The 22,179-nt window shown below is 39.1% G+C and overlaps 2 protein-coding genes across 6 annotated transcripts in view; both read left to right on the top strand.

Moving 5' to 3' along the window:
* The first annotated feature begins 222 nt into the window (after positions 1-222).
* LOC149258619 (uncharacterized) lies at positions 223-5,455 on the top strand. Of its 2 annotated transcripts, none has more exons than XM_089415584.1 (10): positions 223-370; positions 528-696; positions 868-1,029; positions 1,881-1,976; positions 2,082-2,146; positions 2,272-2,341; positions 2,426-2,593; positions 4,750-4,845; positions 4,951-5,015; positions 5,141-5,455. In XM_089415584.1, exons 2-10 carry the CDS (start codon positions 533-535, stop codon positions 5,236-5,238), a joined length of 984 nt encoding a protein of 327 aa, XP_089271710.1. In that variant the 5' UTR covers positions 223-370; positions 528-532; the 3' UTR covers positions 5,239-5,455. The 2 variants fall into 2 exon arrangements, with proteins under 2 accessions (XP_089271710.1, XP_089271713.1); XM_089415587.1 differs by having other exon boundaries at positions 496-696.
* A 5,049-nt stretch (positions 5,456-10,504) lies between these two features.
* The window catches only part of LOC149258618 (pantoate--beta-alanine ligase-like), a 35,808-nt gene continuing 24,133 nt past the window's right edge, over positions 10,505-22,179 (top strand). The window contains exons 1-4 of one of the 4 annotated variants that reach the window (XM_089415593.1): positions 10,505-10,687; positions 11,924-11,990; positions 12,081-12,181; positions 12,451-13,231. In XM_089415593.1, coding sequence (XP_089271719.1) covers positions 12,668-13,231 — 564 coding nt within the window. In that variant the 5' untranslated portion in view covers positions 10,505-10,687; positions 11,924-11,990; positions 12,081-12,181; positions 12,451-12,667. Of the gene's footprint in view, positions 10,688-11,765; positions 11,991-12,080; positions 12,240-12,450; positions 13,232-22,179 lie in introns of those variants that run through there. The other 3 variants (XM_089415599.1, XM_089415590.1, XM_089415595.1) reach the window with 3 other exon arrangements.

Genomic DNA, 22,179 nt, shown 5'->3' with positions numbered 1-22,179 from the left:
TTAGGTATTCAGGGATTCGATTCGCATAGGTAAATACCTGCCTGCGAATTGAGGCAACCACCTCTTCAATCTGGTTCAAAAACTGAAGGAAGAGGAAGCAAAAACTATTTTTCAACAGTTGATTAGCGCGGTTGATTTCTGCCATAGCCGGGGTTCATATCACCGAAGTCGGAGAACCAGTTTTTAGACGAAAATGGCGATATGAAGGGCACCGACCTTAGCCTTAGTGCGCTTCTGGAACTCTTCTCCATCGATCCCAGGACTTTGGTGGCTTCCACTTCACAGTATCACTCTCCTTCTTCAAGCCATTAATTCCTCAGATCATTGGATATTAACTGCTTTCGCAGAAATACCGGACACTCCCATTTTGGTGAGCTTAATATCCCAGTCCAGGAATTGGTATTATTGGTGTGATTTTTATTTCTTCTTCTTCTGATATGATATGCATTTCCCTCAGTAGTTGAATCAAATCTGTTTTAAAACTTTGCTGACCAGGATCCTCTGTCATATAAATTGTGTAACAGTAGTCACGATGATGAGCATGGCATTAATGTATGGAGGAAGCGCATCTGCGGTGAATCTGGGGCCTTCGCTCTGCAAGGTTAATTCTGCCCTTAATCCCATTAGGAGGACTCCAAAGCAGCAGCAGAAGATGATCAGTAATGCCCATTTTACAACCCCTCCTACCTCTCTCAGGTTTTTAATTTTCTCTCATATAAAACTCACTTATTCATGCTTTCTTGTTTTTTCCTTAAGATTCTTCCATGTTGGGCTGCTTGAACAAATTGAATTCATTTTGAGCTGCTTGAATTGAAATGATGAGTGGGCAATGTGGAATTAAGAAGCAATGCGGGGTTTTATTGACAGATCCACTTCCTCATCCTTCATGAACTCGGGTTTGTTGAGATCGAAAGTGGACAAGTTCATTCACAATATACCAAGAAGCAGCTATGGCGATGCACTCTCCACTGAATGCTCAATTGCGCTCTCAACCGAAGCTTTGTGTTGGTTGTTCAGCGTTGCGGCTGTGTGAATATGATTCCATTCATGTTGTGTTGTATTGTAGTTGTATATATATTTTTGATCCACATTGGTTGTGAGGGTTGTTCACACATTGGTTGTGAGGAATGGTTGGATACAGTTTAAAGTTTAGTTATAATGAAGTGGTGTTTCTTACTAACATAATGATATGGATAACAGAGTGGTATTGTCAATGAAGTGGTGTCTCCTACTAACTTAATGGTTGATCGGTTAAGTGAGTATGATTGCTTTCTCGGTCATCTTTCTTTTTGTGCAGAATTTGTGTAAAACAATGATTAGATAAGCCTTTCTTAGAGCATCCTAGATCAGTTTTACAACTATACAATCCCCTCTCTAAAGATCAGCTCAAAACTCTGCCAAGGATAAATTTGTTAATGACAATCTCTCTTAGAGCATCTCGGATTGGTTTTCCAGCTATACAATCCCCCCCCTCTAAAGATCAGCTCAAAACTCTACTAAGGATAACTTTGTTAAGGACAATCTCTCTCAAGCCTATTGTTGAGACAAGGGGCTCCTTCAGAATGCTAACTAATTTGGGATAGGTAACCTCAATTTACTAGATTTTTCTACTACAACAATCTATTGAACTTTTTAGCTTTTGCTTTTTGGCTGTTTCTAATTGTCAATATATTCCTCTCAGAAAATGGAATACCTCAAAGGCTCTCTTGGGGTTCATAATTTAATTTTTATTTCAGCTTTAGATATTTATACACAAATGTCTCAAGTTTTATTTGCTTTTGCTTTTGCCCATTTCCAAAGGTCAGTACTCTAATTCAACTTTTATTTTTGGGACTCAAATAGTTGTTGAGGCAAAAAATGATTCAATTATGGTGTTGCAGGGTTTTGATGTTATCAAAGCACACAGCCATCGACAAATCTTTCCTTGTTCCACTGTTGGCCCTAGAGGCACCTGGAGATGTCATTTCTTGGATCAGGTGACCAGGTTCTTCCCAGTTGCAAAATTAGACAAATTCCAGTGAAGTGAACTGAGAGTTTAAACTTCACCCCACATTTGGATTTGTTTGTCTACATTATTACAGAGGTGATTATGGTTTGTGGACTGCCTTTTTGGTCTTCCTTGTTAGACTATTTCACTACATTCCTAGTGAGTCACAAGAACTCAAATGCCATCCTATTTTACTTACTTGGTCGTTCTTTCTTGCACAGTATATTGAGTTGAATTGCATGACAGAACTGTAGTGTTTGAAAAACTTAATTTGTTGGGAACAGGGGAATTGGAACTGCCATTTTTATTTGTGTTACTGGTGATTATTGCTCCTTATCAAGCCATGAACCTGAGGCAAGTTGTTGTTTTCCTTAACAAATGATTGAATTGGTGTTTGGAAATGTGGATGGTAGTTTATGGGATGTTGTTGATTTGCAGAGGAACCCAAGCTGGAATGGTCATTTCCATAGCGGCTTCTGCATACTTGATCTATCAACACGTCACTAGGACAGGGGGTATTAAAAAGGCTTTTGATCAGGGAGTTGTTGTACCCACCATTGCTGCTGCGTGCCTTATCTGTGTGCCGTTCATATTCCTCGTTAAAGGGTATATATTTTAATTTAACCAGGTGTCAGGCCTAAACAGTGCCATATTTGTAAAGCCATCTTGACTCCCTACTTAAAATTTTCAAATTATTATTGTGGAAAATAGTACATGTAAGGTGGTGTGTAATAAAGATCTAGTATATAAATAAGTCCAACAAGCTGCATGATTGACTCCTTGGGAGCCTTGTCTTCTTGGCAAATCATGTCAATTTGGATTGCATGAGAGATTGGTTGAGAAAATTAGATCGGCTCTTTCTGGATATGTTTGAACCTCCTCTGTCCTTTGCAAGGGTAGCTGGTTGGCTGACTTGTTGAAAGCACTATTTTTGTCCATGGAGACAAAAAATGTATGAATAATATTTTAAAGAACACAAGGTTTTTTTCAGTGGTCAAACCATGCCTTTTATTCAAAGTTGCAGATACCATACATGCATTGATATTCCTCTGCTTTTAAAAAATAAAGGATCCTCTATATTATGAGAGTATACTGAGTTGGAGGGTTTTAAAATTCAGGTTAAATAACTTATTTCTTTGCCTTTTATGCATGCGAGGCATGATCACACAAAGTTATCCATTATTCACAGTTCTGAAATATTGTGGAGCTCCTGTGCACAATATTTATTTTCAATTTTTTGATATTTTCTATCTGTTTTCTGTCATTTTTTTATGTCGCTTAATCTGGCATCCTTTCTATTTTGATGCCAAATTTTTTACTGGATACAGAATCTACTTTCATTCTGCTAATTTTGATATTTTCAATCCATTATTCGATCTGATTGCAACACATTCTATTTTCAATCCATTATATGATATTGTTGCTCCAGTACACCTTCTGTCTTCTTAAAACAAGATAATACCACGGATTATATAACTCGCAATAAGTCGAGATATGCAGGCTGTTTTAGGCAATATCCCATTTTTGTTTCTGAGCCTTCTGTCTTCTTAAAACAAGATAATACCATGGATTATATAACTCACAATTGTCAAGATATGCAGGCTGTTTTAGGCAATATCCCATTTTTGTTTCTAAGCCTCTGTGACTTCAATTCTAAATGATTTTCCATATAAAACAAGTAATTTTTTCTTTCTTTATTGAGAAAGAACATATATTAAGTTTATATATAATATTATGGTGAAGTTAAATATTGAATTAGTATAAAGATAATTTGTTTATGATATAAGGATCTATTTTCTTATAGTAATTGGATTATTATTAGTTTTTACTGAGGTAGGACTTTACAATATAAAAAGCTTATTGACTTATTGAACAATGTAATTATGTAATGTTTAATTTTGAAAAACAAATAATTATTATTAGTTTTTACTGAGATAGGATACAGTTTAAAGTTTAGTTATAATGAAGTGGTGTTTCTTACTAACATAATGATATGGATAACAGAGTGGTATTGTCAATGAAGTGGTGTCTCCTACTAACTTAATGGTTGATCGGTTAAGTGAGTATGATTGCTTTCTTGGTCATCTTTCTTTTTGTGCAGAATTTGTGTAAAACAATGATTAGATAAGCCTTTCTTAGAGTATCCTGGATTGGTTTTACAGCTATACAATCCCCTCTCTAAAGATCAGCTCAAAACTCTGCCAAGGATAAATTTGTTAATGACAATCTCTCTTAGAGCATCTTGGATTGGTTTTCCAGCTATACAATCCCCCCCTCTCTAAAGATCAACTCAAAACTCTGCTAAGGATAACTTTGTTAAGGACAATCTCTCTCAAGTTCAAAACTCTGCTAAGGATAACTTTGTTAAGGACAATCTCTCTCAAGCCTACTGTTGAGACAAGGGGCTCCTTCAGAATGCTAACTAATTTGGGATAGGCAACCTCAATTTACTAGATTTTTCTACTACAGCAATCTGTTGAGCTTTTTAGCTTTTGCTTTCTGGCTGTTTCCAATTGTCAATATATTCCTCTCAGAAAATGGAATACCTCAAAGGCTCTCTTGGGGTTCATAATTTAATTTTTATTTCAGCTTTAGATCTTTATACACAAATGTCTCAAGTTTTATTTGCTTTTGCTTTTGCCTGTTTCCAAAGGTCAGTACTCTAAAAAAGGCATTAGGCTTTTTTGAGTCATAATTCAACTTTTATTTTTGGGACTCAAGTAGTTGTTGAGGCAAAAAATGATTCAATTATGGTGTTGCAGGGTTTTGATGTTATCAAAGCACACAGCCATCGACAAATCTTTCCTTGTTCCACTGTTGGCCCTAGAGGCACCTGGAGATGTCATTTCTTGGATCAGGTGACCAGGTTCTTCCCAGTTGCAAAATTAGACAAATTCCAGTGAAGTGAACTGAGAGTTTAAACTTCACCCCACATTTGGATTTGTTTGTCTACATTATTACAGAGGTGATTATGGTTTGTGGACTGCCTTTTTGGTCTTCCTTGTTAGACTATTTTACTACATTCCTGGTGAGTCACAAGAACTCAAATGCCATCCTATTTTACTTACTTGGTCGTTCTTTCCTGCACAGTATATTGAGTTGAATTGCATGACAGAACTGTAGTGTTTGACAAACTTAATTTGTTGGGAACAGGGGAATTGGAACTGCCATTTTTATTTGTGTTACTGGTGATTATTGCTCCTTATCAAGCCATGAACCTGAGGCAAGTTGTTGTTTTCCTTAACAAATGATTGAATTGGTGTTTGGAAATGTGGATGGTAGTTTATGGGATGTTGTTGATTTGTGGAGGAACCCAAGCTGGAATGGTCATTTCCATAGCGACTTCTGCATACTTGATCTATCAACACGTCACCAGGACAGGGGGTATTAAAAAGGCTTTTGATCAGGGAGTTGTTGTACCCACCATTGCTGCTGCGTGCCTTATCTGTGTGCCGTTCATATTCCTCGTTAAAGGGTATATATTTTAATTTAACCAGGTGTCAGGCCTAAACAGTGCCATATTTGTAAAGCCATCTTGACTCCCTACTTAAAATTTTCAAATTATTATTGTGGAAAATAGTACAAGTAAGGTGGTGTGTAATAAAGATCTAGTATACAAATAAGTCCATCAAGTTGTATGATTGACTCCTTGGGAGCCTTGTCTTCTTGGCAAATCATGTCAATTTGGATTGCATGAGAGATTGGTTGAGAAAATTAGATCGGCTCTTTCTGGATATGTTTGAACCTCCTCTGTCCTTTGCAAGGGTAGCTGGTTGGCTGACTTGTTGAAAGCACTATTTTTGTCCATGGAGACAAAAACTGTATGAATAATATTTTAAAGAACACAAGGTTTTTTTCAGTGGTCAAACCATGCCTTTTATTCAAAGTTGCAGATACCATACATGCATTGATATTCCTCTGCTTTTAAAAAATAAAGGATCCTCTATATTATGAGAGTATACTGAGTTGGAGGGTTTTAAAATTCAGGTTAAATAACTTATTTATTTTCCTTTTATGCATGTGAAGCATGATCACACAAAGTTATCCATTATTCACAGTTTTGAAATATTGTGGAGCTCCTGTGCACATCTTTTACACAAAATATTTTGCTTATACTACCCTTCACTCTGTCTTTTGCTATCTCTGAAGGTGTTTATCTATCATTTGTATTGAATAAGGTACCACAGGGAGGTTGGTGTCCCTTCCTAATTGCAGCAATTTTTCTGACCATAATGTTCTCTTGGAACTATGGAAGGCAGAAAAGTATAAATATTTAGCACGGAGAAAACTCAGCATAGAAGGTTTGAATGGATTGCTTGCCAGGGTGAATTCACGTGTACCAGGAATTTGTTTCTTCTGCAGTGACCTTATTTCCGGCTTACCACCGATTATTGAGAATTATGTAAAGAATGTGGGGTCTCTACATGAAGTTCTTGTCATTGTCACCATAAGAAGGGTTCCAGTCAAGACAATGCTTTTGTCAGAGAGATTTATGGTTGGAAAACTAGAGCCAAAGGGTGTATATAAATGCATAGCCCAATATGAGTACCAGTCCATGTTCCCACCAACTCGCAATGCTGCATCTCCATCACTCTAAAATAGAAACTTGACGATATTCCCACCAACACGCAATGCTGCATCTCCATCACTCTAGAATAGAAACTTGACATCTGGAATTGCAGAAAAATGATATCAATTGGAAGCCCTAGCTGCAAAGCATTTGTAGGGTGTGTAAAGCAATTTCAACAAAAAACGTCTAGCAGTGGGAAACATTCTAGGGTACTTGATGTTTTACTAGCTTAAAATTATAATTAAATTAAATCAAAACTTTATTCTGAAATAATATAAAGTTATTCTAAACCTGACTTACAATGATGGGGGCTTACATAAACAATGTCGTGCCATTCCAAAGTTGGGATTCCTCAATGTTTGACATTAATCAACATGCCATTTGTTCCCTTCCATTCAAAAGTTCAAGTTGGTTTCCTGATCAAGAAAGATCGATTGCATCCCTCCTTCTAAGCAACTCAATAATGATAAATGACCGAATTAGCACTTCAACATATAAAAAGCAGAATTGTGAAAAAACATATGTTTTGTAATGTTGCTTCTCGCCCATGCTTTTGTTCTCTTTAGAAAGTGATGTTCCTAACATTTCTCCAAAGGGAAATTTTGACAATTTGCCAAACTGGTGCAGCTATAAAGACAGCCAAAAATGTTAAAAATGAGTACTATAAAAGAAAGTGTCTTATGTGTCATGCAACAAGATCAGAACCGTCTTGTCAATAATCAAGCTTAACATACTAAACTTTTAATGCATCCATTCATGCTATCAAAGCAATACAAAATATTGTATGAAACTTACCAGAGGTGAGCCTGCTCCACATGAAGAAGCTACGAGACAACTGACATATCCTCAACATGTTTCTCCTTATTTCCGCGTGTCACAAGAGGCGACTTCTAGACCAATAGAGGATAACATAGAGAATCATTCAAGCCACTCCCAAATAGTGCTCAAACTTCATCTTGTATTACCAATAATCCTGACAAGAGCACGTTCCATCCTAAAATGGTGAAAACGTATAATGTCCCTTACTACAATTTCACGTCCAAAAATCTTAGAAATAAACTTGACAGCATTGTGACAGTCACCACATACACGAAGGTTCTTTATTATTCGAATAGGGGCCCCAGGAGGTGTGCTCATAAGCCCAAATGCAATGGCTAGCTTCTCACTGTGATGGTAGAGGACATGTTCCTTATGTTCATCCTCCATATCATGGAGGACAAAGTTTGTGTTCGGTACATAACCTGCCTCCTCGATTTGGCCCGGCCAATGTATTCAACATTGCATGAACTTCTTCTATTTGTGGGTGTGATCTATCTTCTGACATGAATGCATGTACTCTATTCTTGACCTCAATCCAGCTGAACCCTGGCTTCTTTTTAGCGTCTCTGTCTTTCATCATTTTTCTAACCTTGGCTGCATCATCCCACCTACCAGCTGCAGAATAGATATTTGAAAGTAGCACATGAATTCACGTGTACCAGGAACTTGTTTCTTCTGCAGTGACCTTATTTTCGGCTTACCACCGATTATTGAGAATTATGTAAAGAATGTGGGGTCTCTACATGAAGTTCTTGTCATTGTCACCATAAGAAGGGTTCCAGTCAAGACAATGCTTTTGTCAAAAAGATTTACGGTTGGAAAACTAGAGCCAAAGGGTGTATATAAATGCATAGCCGAATATGAGTACCAGTCTATGTGTTACAAGCCCAAGCCACCAAACAACACTTTTCCCATGTTGGGTCCCTTCAAATTCTGAATCTAAGAAGCCCCATAGGAGCAACAAAATGAAAATGATACCTAGAAAATCACTCTTCTTGCTTAAGCCACCAATCCTAACAAGGCTTAAGGAGGACCAATGATAATTATAAGGATCCCATGCTTCCACTATACTCTCTATTGCTATGATCCAATATGTTTCTCATCTTATCTTTCCATTTTGTTTTGAATGTGGAGTCTTTACAGCTTGCAATATAGTATGCTCTAAGCCCCTGTAGCAATATTCAAAATGTGGCTACAGTTGCTTTACAGTATCTGTAGATGAGGGTATGCCCCCTTTGTCTGCTATGGCGGAGAGCTGGGCTCTTGCTATGAGTACCTCATAAAACTCACCCTCATATGTCAGTTGCAGTGTCTTATTTGGGGACAAGAACACAGGTCCTTGAGCTGCGGCCATGGTTTTAATACCAATCCACTTTTGACTTCTTCCTTGCTTGGTAGCAATTTACAGAAAACTCTGTACCCCAACAACCAGTATGCTCGAAACTTGTTCGTATCAGACACTAATATATCCAGGGTTTTCAAATGGGCATCTCTGAAATTTTGGAAAAGAAATTTAAGCATTTGGCAAGTTTTGGCCTACTACTCATAAACATCAATCCGAAAAAGGGGTATGTGTTGTAGTATTTGTAAATGAGTAAACATTTAAATTTAGTTTTATATGAAAAAAAGATTTAGTATGCATAATGAAACATTAAATTAAAATAATAATAATAAAACAGTTTAATTGACATCTCATATGAACTTAGTAGTGAAAAATGTCATTTTAATAGAGTTCTGGCAAGTTAAGGAATTTGTGCATCCCTATATCTACGAAAATTTCACCGAGAGTTGAATTGGGATATTAAAAACACATTTGAGGTTTTATCCAAAAGAAAGTTCATGACATCTCATATGAAGTTAGTGGTGATTTGGTCATTTTAATAGAGTTCTGGCAAGTTAAGGAATTTGTGCATCCCTATATTTATGAAAATTTCACCAGAGAGTTTGATTTCAGCAAGGAGTTTGATGGCTTTCACTTGTATTTTTCGAATCACCTAGTTGACAGAACCATGTAGTAGGAAAAGGACATTTAATTTTTACTCTCACGATGGTTTGTGACAGCTAGCAACCTTGTGTGCCCTCTTTAAAAGTGACAATTCATTCTTAAATATGTAACATATGGAAAAACAAAATCTCCAAATACAAAAAAAAAACTTAAAATAATGTACAAAAATATGTTCACATAAACAACAACTGCTACATGAATAATGGATAACCTCTATATGACATTAACTATAACTCATTATCATCCACCCTTGCTTTCAAGAATGTCCATTCACATGTTGCTATTCTTCCACACACTACTATTACTTATCCATATTCAAAACACACATAACTAATAGTTTCAAGTGTAACTCAATATCATCCACCCTTGAGTTCAACAATGTCCATTCACATGTCACTATTCTTCTACACACTATTATTTATAAAATATCTATATTTAGCATACACATAACTAACAATTTCAAGTGCAACTCTTTATCATCCACCCTTGCTTTCAACAATACCCATTCACATGTACATATTCTTCCACACTTTATGCCTTACGGCGTTTCCTTTGCAACATAACAATAATTAACAACAGAGTTAAATTCAAACAGTAATGACAATAATTACTCAGTTTACCCCAAAAGTAACAATAGTCAAACAGTTGAATTTATTGCTGTTAATAAAATACTACAACTTTACTAATGGCATTACACTGTTTCCTTATGTCCGAGGAAGATAAACTCTTAACCAAACAAAAACAGTTTTAAGGGATACTCGAAACCCCATAGTCCCAATATCTTACACTACCATTGACAAAATTAATAAAAAATTCATTTTATTTAATAATCGATCCTTAGATAAAACAAAGTTGTTAAAAGTTATAATTTTATTGAGTATTCTTAAAATTCAAAGAAAAATGGTAAAAAAATCCAAAATTAAAACAAAACTTTACTTAAAATAATTAAATGTGTCCACTAACGAACAATGGTATCGCAATATAAGTGCAGTAACTACCGTTGCCTCATCTGCATCTTGACCAACGGCTGTGGATGAACATGGCGACCAAAGTGATTTAAAGCGCATTGTTAGTGTCGTGGACTGAGATACCTAACGTGTCCAAGGCCTATATTTATGTGGGCTCTCCAGGAGCGCCTCTGCTTTCGGTTACTTCGGGGATCTGCGTGTAGGTTGATGTTGATCCCTCGGGTCGAGACTCGGAAGACATCTCATTTCTGTTGGCGTGTAAAAAGAAGAGTCACTTCATTGAATCGCTGACGTTGTGAGCGCAACATTATGGGAAGAATAAGTTGTCGCGAGACAAGGCAAGTAAGGAAGGTTAATGCAAATGACCATTTGGGAAAATGCACAATATTCATATGAAATGTCTGTTTCATGAGCATTTCGTGTCGAAAAAAACTAAAACCAGAAGCATCCTTCATACATAACAAACATAATCTCTCTTTAAGCAAATTTCACTCGACCAATCAATAGCAGCGTTGAAGTTCCGTGAATGAACCCTAACCAATAATGAAACTCTTAAATAAAACAATTTGGAGAAATGGTGATCTCTTGAGCGGCATAATTTCTCTTCGCATGTGCTATTGATTTGTTGAGTGAAATTTACCTAAAAGAATTACGTAGTAACAATTTTTTTGCCCACTGGATGAAGACATGCAAGGTCTAAAACGGTTAAAAGATAAAATTGCTGATTGAAAGTAAGATGTATGATGGTAGTTTTGTGGTTTGCTCTTGAGGTTAGCTTTATTTAGAAAAGACACTAGTAAAAAATCACTATAGTGAGATTGAACTACAAGTCGATCTAATTGGACAGAATTTTAAGTGGTTATGATACTTGAATGAATATTTATGACACCTAGGAGGTGGTTGGAATCAGATTTTTCAACACTCTGCCTTAATTACAATCACAAAAATTTAAACTAAGATGTCTGCTAGTCTATTTCTTAGTTAGGCTTACAATTTAAAAAAAATTTCATCAACCATATTTCCTTTTCTTTTTCTTTTTCTTTTCTTCTAAATCTTATATCCTCTAAATTGTTTCAATTTTTCTTTGTTGTTGTTGTAGCTTTCAAATTTTAGATTCAATCGACTTGTATGTGGTTTGCTCCCACATTTCATGTTTTTTGTACTTTTCATCATGAATATTGTGTTGGAATATAAGTTTAGAGTAAAAATTTATCTCCTAAGGACTTCGATCGCTGAAAATTTCATTAATGTTTTTAGCATCCATGTTGTCTTCAACATTCATTTATTCAACTTCTACCCAGACTTCATCCAGGCACGGTGTTGCAAGACATGCTTCAAGGAAGATTAATTTTTTTTCATAATTTTTTTCTTCCTCTTGGTTGTTGCTTACATCTGCACACTCAAAATTAAAATTAAGATTAAAAACATTTGCAGGATCATATTCATTCTGCTTTGCAATGAGAGATTTCTCCTTGTGGTCTTCCTTCTCTGCCTCTGCCTCTATCTCTGTCTGTGTCTTCCACTTCTTTACTAACTTGTGTTATTCTTGCTTTGATGTTATTCTTGGCTCTCAGGTTCATGACGAGTCTTGTTGGTGCTTCATCGCTTTGAAGGAGATGCCTTGTGCCGCAACCTAGCCAGGTACAATTTTTTGAGTTTGGTTTGAATGTCTTTAGCTGTATTTCATAACTATTGTTGTGTGTAACTAAATCTTATCTCTTGGATTGCTAGGTTTTGCTGGAGGTCTTCTAGCCGCTCAAGAATGGTGGAATGAAGCTTACCACACGGAATAGTGCCAAGGGTTTCAGATTTGTTCTTCGTCCAACCCCCGGGTATGTGAAAATTATTCCGGATTCTTCTAGTCTGGAGGCTTCATCTCTTGCGGAAGTGGTTTAACAGCCATCCGACTATATTCCTCTTAGTCTGTTCTATTTGTTTTCACGGGGTTTATATGTTCTTATCTTTATTTCTGGAAGTGATTTGGGGTTTTGACCTGCGTTCCATCATTGCTACACTATATATGTAAATCTTTAATAGTTATTTTGTGGCTTAATCTAGAAGTATCCCGTTAACAACACGTTTATTTTGGAATCCAATTCAGGTTTGGCAACCGAGTGGGCAGCCGGCAATGTTGACGGCGACTTGTGCGGGTTCCTTCACATTTGATCCTTGAACTTCAATAACATCACATTACAAAAACGCAGGGGAGGATAGCGAGAAACCCAACAGTAGCCAAATTGTCCTGCTAAATATCCTACAGAACAGCTGATTGTTTTGATTAATTTTCTCTGGAGTTTTGAAGAGAATTGACGTTCGAGATGGGGAAAGATATAGAAGTGATAAGAGACAAGAATGCCATGAGAAGGTGGACGAGGGAGAGGAGGAAGGAAGGGGAAACGATATGCCTGGTGCCGACAATGGGGTACCTTCATAGGGGGCACCTGGCCCTCGTGGAAGAGGGCAAGAAGAGAGCCCAGAGGGTCGTTGTCTCTATTTACATCAATCCTTCCCAGTTTGCAGTTGGAGAGGATTTTGGGTCATACCCTTCCAATTTCGAGGGCGATTTGCTCAAATTGAGAGCTCTCAGCGTGGATGCTGTGTTCAATCCCCACGATCTTTATGTGCGAGGAGATGGAAAAACATTTGGGGAAGAATGCAGTGGGACTCGAAGATCTGTGTCCTGCCTCCAGGAAGGCGGTGATAATGGGCACGAGACGTGGATTAGAGTAGAGAGGCTTGAGAAACCGCTTTGTGGAGTGTCCAGGCCTGTATTCTTCAGAGGAGTTGCTACAGTTGTTGCAAAGCTATTCAATATAGTGGAGCCTGATGTTGCTATTTTCGGCAAGAAAGATTATCAGCAATGGCGTCTCATTTGTCGCATGGTAAGTAAGACATGGTAGCATCAATTTCATTTTTCATTTTTTATTTTTAAATTTACGTTGTTATTTAATTTTTCTAATATGCTTTTAGAAACACGCTCGCAGACACCCAAACGTTGTGGTTGAATCACAAAGCCACAAAGAGTGGCTTTCCTTTGTCCTGGTTTTCAGGAAAGGTAGCTATTCCGCCAGAATTAGCCAAGACTTTCACAGCCCTTTGTGAACAGAGGCAATAATTTTCAAATTTGACAAAAAAACATTCCAAATTGTAAACCCTGCCAGCTTGATGCTGCAACCAACCCTAAGATCTCCGTGACTGGTGGGAATGAGCCAGTCTAGCTGGCGATGCACCAGGTGGCTTTCTGCCCATAGTGCAAAGTACACACTCCCCCAAAAGCTAATAACTTATGGAAGTGGCCCATCTCCATCTTTCTACCTATATAATGATCTGCAAGTACCAATTGGCATGTATTAGGAGTTATCAAACCATGAAAAGCTTCTTGCAGGTACTTTCTTAGTAAATAACACTTCATTCCTCTTCTTCCTTATGAAAATAATATTTCATGATGAATCATTTTTCATGAGGGCTGGAATTCTACAACTGAAGGCAATTTGTCTCCTAGGAAAGCAATGTTTAAGGAAATGGAACAGCCTGAAAGTTGGCTACAGAACGACCCAGCATTGCCCTAGACAGACTTGGCAAGGGGACAGAACCAAAAAATGTGCTTTAGTACTTAAGGCCGACCACACCATGGGTAGCAAGGTTTCTGATGGTGCAGCTATATTGGGAATTGAAAATAAAACACACAACCAAGGTTGTGAATTTATATTTAAAACAGAGCACACAGCAATAACTTGGAAGCATGCACACATAAATTAAAAATAAAGAAATACATACGCAGGGGAACTCAAAAATTTCACCACAAGAATTGTATTAACCTTGAGAAACATGAATTACATCATGACTGCCTCAAAGGTTTCAGCTATATATATATATATATATAAAGAATTTCAAAGGTCCTCCGGTCTCTGTCTCAGATTGGCATTACATGTCTCAGAGAATTCATAGTCACATAATTTTAAATCTACTTGTTTTCTGATGGGCTGCCTGGATTCTTTCTTTCCTCCACTACTCTGTCTCTTCCCATTATTCTTCTTCTTTCCTTTCATGCTCTTTTTCTTCTTATCTCCTGGTTATCCTCTCAAGTGAGGGCGCTTCTCCACTTTCATCCTTCTTTGCTTCCTCTGTCTTATCTTCTCTTCACATTTATGTGGGCAAAAACCAAAACACCAACCTCCTAGTACTGCCTTCCCCATTCCTAAGCTTCCTCCTGCTTCAAAACATTAATTGTCTTAATTAATAGAATTAATTTGGCAATTAAAATGCACCAAGCATCTCCATCTACCTACCACTTTAATTAGTCAATGATATATATATATATATATTTATGCCCAATTAAATGATGGTTAAATCATCACATGGTGCCGGCTACTTGACACGCCCAAGCTGGGGAACCTGTGTAGACCTAAGAAATAACCTAATTTGGCCATTTGGGGATGCGTAAGCAGGCACGGTTACAATAATTCAGCAGAGAGAAATAGTACAAAAATCTGATTTATATCAGTAGCAGCAAACCCTAGATCAACAAAGTCAAACTTGGTCAAATGAGTTGAAATTGACCTCCAATATGCTTGGTCAATTTCTAGTCAACTTGCCCTTGAACAATCTAAAGAAGTAGCCCTAGAACAGCCCCAAAAGTTCAATCGATTTGCAGATTTTTGAAGTCAATTTGCAGCCCTAAACTAGGGTAGTCAATGTCGGTCAAACCGGAGGTCATATCACCTCGATTTCTGTGCCAAAAATTGCAGCCTGCCAGGAAGATCAACCACACCAAATCCACAGTCAAGGAGGAGTCCACGCTAGTCAAAGTACCTTTCTGCAGCTTGTAACCTTAGAAATCTGTGTCCTTTTTCCGCACGTGTGAGAGAGAGAGTCTTTCTGCGCAGGAGAGAGAAAAAGACTCTTTTCTGCGCAAGAGAGAGAGAGAGATGATGAGAAGTGAGTGACCAAATGAGGAGAAGACATCCTGTATTTATATGCAAACGTTGAAGATGAATAGATGTGTCTTTTGGGCTTTTGAGCCTACATAAGTTGCTGGCCGACTTTGACAATTTGTCCATAATCAAAATAAATTCATATCTCCATAAATACTTATCGGAATCGGATGATCTTTAGATCAATCCTACACCTCTCGACGAGAGGAATCTAGGAGAAATATTATCAGCCATAAATAAGGTGACCCACATGGAGTTTGGCCGTAGTCGCCAAATTTAACACTCCCTCTCAACTAGGGAGAACTCCATCTACACTTTGTCTGACTGTCGCTACTATTCATCCATCAAATGCACTGCCTTGTACAATTTGACCCCCGCTTTGCTCTGCTCTGTTATGCTTTGCTCTGTTTTGCTTTGCTTTGTTTTGCTTTGCTCTGTTCTGCTCTGCTCGAACTATAAAGAAGAAGAAGTGATTGAGGATGTATCATACCATCCTCCACTGACTCGAAGTCAGTCTCAAGATACAACAATGCGTCCATCAATAGAACTACTATGGTCCCTATCCTCATTTCCCTGCTCATTGATCAGATGAGAGGTACTTCCCATGAGTCTCAGACTGCATGGGTAGGATGTCTCGACAGGAGAACTAATCATCCTGTCCACAGGAGAACGAATCATCCTGTCCAGTGGATGCCACGGAAAACTAATCATCTTGGCCTACAAGAGAACTAATCATCCTGTGCCACAGTCGCCACGGGGTGTCACAGGGGAAGGTTGAACCTTTACCCTGTACATAGTGCACCACCAGGGGATGGTGAGTCGCCCTGTGGTCACATGTTGCTCCAAGAAGTACCCTGCGCCCGCCTGGAGCTCCAAGAGCTCAATACATCATACTCGACCCTCATCAGAGGGTCTCTGAACGACACTAAGTAGTTCTTGGAAAGTCAGGAATTTGACCTTTCCTAGGGGCTTTGTCAGGATGTCGGCGACCTGTTCATTTGTACCGATATGTTGGAGCCTTATTGCTCCTCGTTGCACCATATCTCCAATATAGTGGTACTTGATATCGATATGCTTGGAGTGATCATGAAATACGAGATCTTTTGATAAACGGATCCCACTCTGGTTGTCACTTAGAATCACAGTGGTATCCAATGTAAATCCAAGCAACTCACTGAAGAGCTTTCGCAACCAGACTGCCTCACAGGAGGCCATGCTAGCAATAATGTATTCTGCCTTGGCGGTGCTCAAAGCCATTGACTTCTGCTTCCTGCTCATCTAGGATATCGAGGCAGATCCCAAAGAGAAACAACACCTGGAAGTGCTCTTTCGGTCAACCACATTGCCTGCCCAATCAACATCAGTATACTCGAGTAGTTTCACATCTCCGGCAGTGTATCTCAACCCATGAGTGATTGTGCCACGAAGATATCTCAGCAGATTCTTGGCACTAATCCAATGTATGTGGTGAGGTTCAACCATATGTTGACTCAACGTGTTGATTGTAAAACATATATGTGGACGGGAGTTCACTAAGAACATCAATGCTTCGACGAGTTGACAATACTCGGTGGCATTTTGTAAAACAGGTCTAGCAGCACTACCGCTTAACTTTTTGAAGTCAAGCTCCATTGGAGTAGTTATGGGCTTGTAGTCGACCATACCAAATCTTTCCAATATCTTCACCACATATTTTCCTTGAGATAGGAAAATCTCCCTTGGTTTTTGCCAGACTTCAAGTCTTAGAAAATAGTGCATAAGTCCTAGGTCTTTCATTTCGAACTCAGAAGCCAGCTCCCTCTTACATTTGTGAATGAGAGGGTCTACACTTGTTAGAAAGAGGTCGTCAACATACAACACTAGTATGAGAGGTTTGTCATCTACAACCTTAAAGTAAAGGTTAGGGTCAGCTTCACTCCTAGTGAATTCCAGCTTCATCAAGTAGCTATCGATCCTCTCATACCATGCTCGGGGTGCTTGCTTCAACCCATAGAGGGCCTTCTTCGACCTGCACACATGAGATTTTCGATCATAAATCTCAAATCCTTCGGGTTGCTCCACGTAAACCTCCTCTTTGATCATACCATGCAAGAACGCGGTCTTAACATCCATCTGATGTAGGTTCCATCCTTGTGTGGCAGCAAGGGCTATGATTGAGCGGATGGTGGTATATCGGGCAACAGGTGCAAATATTTCATCATAGTCTATACCTTCCTTCTGGGAGAAGTCACGAGCGACAAAACGAGCCTTATACTTTTCCTTACTTCCATTAGCTACATGCTTTATCTTGTAAATCCATTAAGAAGTTACAACTCTCTTGTCCTGGGGTCTGGGAACCAGTGTTTTACGAAACGGCCGTACCGAAACGGAAACGGCCGTTTCGTTCCGTTTCATAAAAAAATTTGCTGACCCGGCCTTTGACCCGGCTCGGCTGGCCGAGTCAGCTATGACTCGGCCGAGTCAGCCATGACTCGGCCGAGTCAGCCAATGACTCGGCCGGGTCATAGCTGACCCGGTCAACTCGGCCGGGTCACGTCAAAAAACGGCCGTTTCGTTCAAGTTCAGAAAATATATTTTTGCCTAGACTCTAGAGGGATCTTTGGGACTTTGAGGCTAGATCATGGAATAATTCCAGACCTTTTAGCACGACAGAAGGCCCTCCTTTCTTCAGACAAGCTAGTTACATAGGATATTGTTGAGTTGAATCCTCCTGAGGACTTGTTTAAACTGAACATTGTTACACAGGGCCCATTGTGGAGAGACTGGGGATGGTTGTTTGGTAGGAAAATTCAGCAGTGTGACTCCAAGAAACTCTACTTCCTGTTACATAAAAAACATGTCTTTTCTTCTATGCTTAATGCTTGTTTGAATTCTTCAGATCCCGAGGACAGGTGGATTCACAGATTGCATACCGTTTGTCTTATCAGTTGCAGGTCTTTATCTGGCTAGTCATTTATCAGGGGCTGCCATCCAAGGCCCATTTGACGAATAGTGGGCTTAAAAAAGGACTTTCTCTAGTGTCTGGTGAACCAAAGACAGTGAAACACATGGTTTGGGACTGTCACTTTGCTAGACACTATTGGCAGTGCCATATACAGTATCAGCACTGAGCTTTATTCGAAGGGCAGGTGCATTGTAGAGCAGCCCTCTTTGGCGACTGCAGCTATCTAGTGCTCTCTGCCTTTGCGAGCATTTGGAACTACCTCAAAATTACTACATTCTTCACTATCTGTAGGTTAAGGTGGAAATTTGTTTTTGTTGATGTTGTCACTTCAATTCAGTCGTTGTCTTCTAACAAGAGGGAAGAGATATGTATGCAATCGTCGGCTAAAGGTTTTCTTGTTATGAAAGATGCTAAAAATATGGACACTCCAGCATATTCTGATTGTATTTCTGCTCCAGCACTGATTAAGACTCAAGAGTATACACTTATCACATGATATATTATATACAATTCCAGTTTTGTTTTTCTCTTGTAGATACTCAATGTTAGCATAGAATGTATTTGCAATTTAGAAAGAAAAGTGCATGGAGCTTATATAACTTTGAGGTTGGCACTCATAAAACCAATCTAAAACAACAATCTTTTATTTGCCCCAATAAATATTTAATGTATTTTTTACAACGACCGAGTCATTGAAATCGAGCCGGCCGAGTCATTGCCGAGTCCGAGTTCGAGTCCGAGTCGATCCTCGGCCGAGTCCGAGTTGTAAAACACTGCTGGGAACCACATCCCAGACATCGTTCTTCTTAATAGACTCATATTATTCAGTCATAGCATCCTTCCATACTTGATGCTTGACGACATCTGTGAATGATGAAGGTTCATTTTGAATGATCGTGCTCATGATGGTCAGGTATCCCTGATACCTGTTCGGTTTTTTACTTTCATGGAAGGTTCCTCGGGGTGCTGTGTGTCCTTCAGTATCATCAAGTGCCTCCCTAAGCCATGAAGGCCTCTTCCTTGAAGAGGAAGGCTCAGGCGGAGGAGGATCAATAGGTTCCAAGGGTTCTTCCACTTCGGGCATTGTCTCATCTTCTTTTTCCTTCGGTTCCCTGGTGTCAGCTTCTTGAGAGCTCCTCAAAGTAGGAAGATTGTCCACCTTGCTAAGAGGGCCATATCTTCATCAAAGGTGACATCATGACTAATCTCGACTTTCATTTGACCAGCTGCATAGATTCTATAGCCCTTAGTATTTTCACTATAGCCCACAAAGATTCCTTTCTTTCTAGATGCACCCAATTTATTCCTTTTCTCTTTTGGCACATGAAAATATATAGGGCTTCCAAAAATTCTAAAATGAGATACGTCAGGTTTCTTATTGGTGAACATTTCTTTAGGAGTCTTGGAACCCAATGCTTGACGAGGGCATCAGTTTTGTACATATATGGCGGTGTTTGCAGCTTCGGCCCATAGAAACTTCGGATGTCTTTGATCATGGAGCATAGCAGGGATGACTTCCACGATCGTACGGTTCTTCCTTTCTACCACACCATTCTGCTCAGTAGTATATGGTGTAGTAGTCTCCCTCTTAATGCCAGCCTCTTTGCAAAAGTCAAGAAACTCATTGGATTCATATTTAGTCCCATTATCAGTCCTTAAAATCTTGATCTTCTTTTCGGTTTGATTCTCGATCAAGGCTTTGAAGTGTCGAAACTAGGAGAACACTTCATCCTTCTTTTTCGAGAAGTATATCCAAGTCTTGCGAGAATAATCATCTGTAAAAGTGAGGTAATATCAATGTTTTACAAAACGGACTCGGATTCGGACTCGGCCGAGGATCGACTCGGAAACGGAAACGGAAACGGCAATGACTCGGCCGGCTCGATTTCAATGACTCGGTCGTTGTAAAAAATACATTAAATATTTATTTTTTTTATAAAAAAACATAATTTTAAATAGTTTAAACATAATTTTAAATATTTTCATTCAAGTTTCGAAACACACAACATTATAATATACATGGAAGACAACATATGATCAAAGTAGGCTCATGAACCAATCCATTATATCAAAATGGTACGGTGTACCCAATGGCAATAGTAAATACATAGTCAACTGTAGTCTGTCATACATGATCAAAGACTCAAGAGTCAAAACAAAATACAAATAACCAAGGAGGCTAGTAGCTACTGGCTACTGCCAGAGGAGCCAAGATCATCTCGATCAATCTCTGGATCATCATCATCAGAGGCAGAGCCAGACAAGGGGCCCCATGACTCCTCCTCATCATCATCGTCTCCAACTGCAACTGTAGAAGTGGTGCCAGTACCAGTACCACTAGGCTGTGAAGCAGATGCAAGCTGAGATAGAGTACAAATGCGGTTGCGCTTCTGTCGTGGCTGAGCAGAGGAAGGCGAAGCACCTACAACTGGAGTCCTACTAGCTGGCTGTGAGACTGAGGCTGGTGGATTGGGATCTGCATTCAACTGAACACGCTGCAGTGGATCTCCAACATCAAGTTCATCAAGATCCTCATCAGGATCAAACTCTGGTAGACGACTCTCCACTACCCAATCTGATGTTGGATCAATGTCTTCCAACACAATGGGATCTGAATCAGGTCTTTTGTTCAGCAATTGGTTCCGTCTGAGCCGAAGGTTGTATTGGACAAAAACTAGATCATTCAACCGTTTTTGCTCCAAACGGTTTCTCTTCTTTGTGTGAATCCTCTCAAAGACAGACCAATTGCGCTCACACCCAGATGCACTGCAAGTTTGACTCAAAATACGAATTGCAAACCTTTGCAATTCAGGGCAGTGGCCACCAAAGGCCTCCCACCATTGTGCTGCAAAAAACATAGGAGTGTAATGAATTATGAGTTAGATGAAGGCTGAAGCTCAACAAAATTACAAATTATATCTAACTTGAAATTGAGAAATTGAAAATTGAAATTTTTGTTTACCTGGCTCATCTGCTTCTCTTGCAATCTTTGCTAGGTTCTTCCCAAAGGTACCTGTTGCATTGGTGAAGGATGTGACCTGCTGATGTATCAGTAGCTGATCAGACTCCGATGGGACCATGCGCTCAATGCAATCAACCAGTCCATCTCTGACCTCCCCCCTCAAAGCTCCTGACTCCTTAGCTTTATAATGATACCGTGGGTTCAAAAAATACCCAGCTGCATGTATAGGGCGATGGAGTTGATTGTTCCATCTTTCATCAATGATTGCCCAAATGGGCCCATACTTTGCCACTCTATCCTTGTATGCTGCCTTTATTTGCTCCTTTGCTTGATCCATAGCCTCATAAATGAAGCCCATAGCCAACCTTTCCCCATCCACCAACCGCAACACCTTAACTAGTGGCTCAGCAACCTTCACAATCTCTGTTGCCTTTCTCCAAAAAGTTTCATCATGGACTTTCCTTCTCAATTCTCTGCCTTCTGGTTTGTTAGACCAACTGCTATTATTCCAATCATCACTGGAAAACATCTTTTGCAAGTTTCTATGTTGGGAAAGCATAGATTGCAATGTCAAAAAATGTGTAGCAAATCTAGTGATGGCAGGCCTAATAATATCCTTGCCTCCAGTGTGTTTCCTCATGAGACTCAAAACCAGTGTATGATTGTAGATAAATTTTGTTATGCTTTTGGCATTATCTACAGTGTTTCTGACCCAATCTAATTTCCCAATATCCTCAAGCATGAGGTCTATGCAATGTGCAGCGCATGGGGTCCAAAAGATGGTCTTGTGTTTTTCCTCTAACAGTCTACCAGCAAGAACATAGTTAGAGGCATTGTCTGTGATGATTTGAACAACATTAGCCACCCCCACAACCTGAATAACCTCATCCAATAGCTGAAACAACAAGTGGCCATCTTTTACCTTATCAGATGCATCAACTGATTTTAAAAACATGGTTCCCTGTGGGCAGAAGACAAGAAAGTTTATGA

Source organism: Pinus tabuliformis, chromosome 6 (assembly GCF_031772625.1).
Source record: "Pinus tabuliformis cultivar Carrire ecotype Pingquan chromosome 6, CPIR1, whole genome shotgun sequence".
Lineage (NCBI taxonomy): Eukaryota > Viridiplantae > Streptophyta > Pinopsida > Pinales > Pinaceae > Pinus > Pinus tabuliformis.
This window is presented reverse-complemented; position numbering and strand designations above follow the sequence as displayed.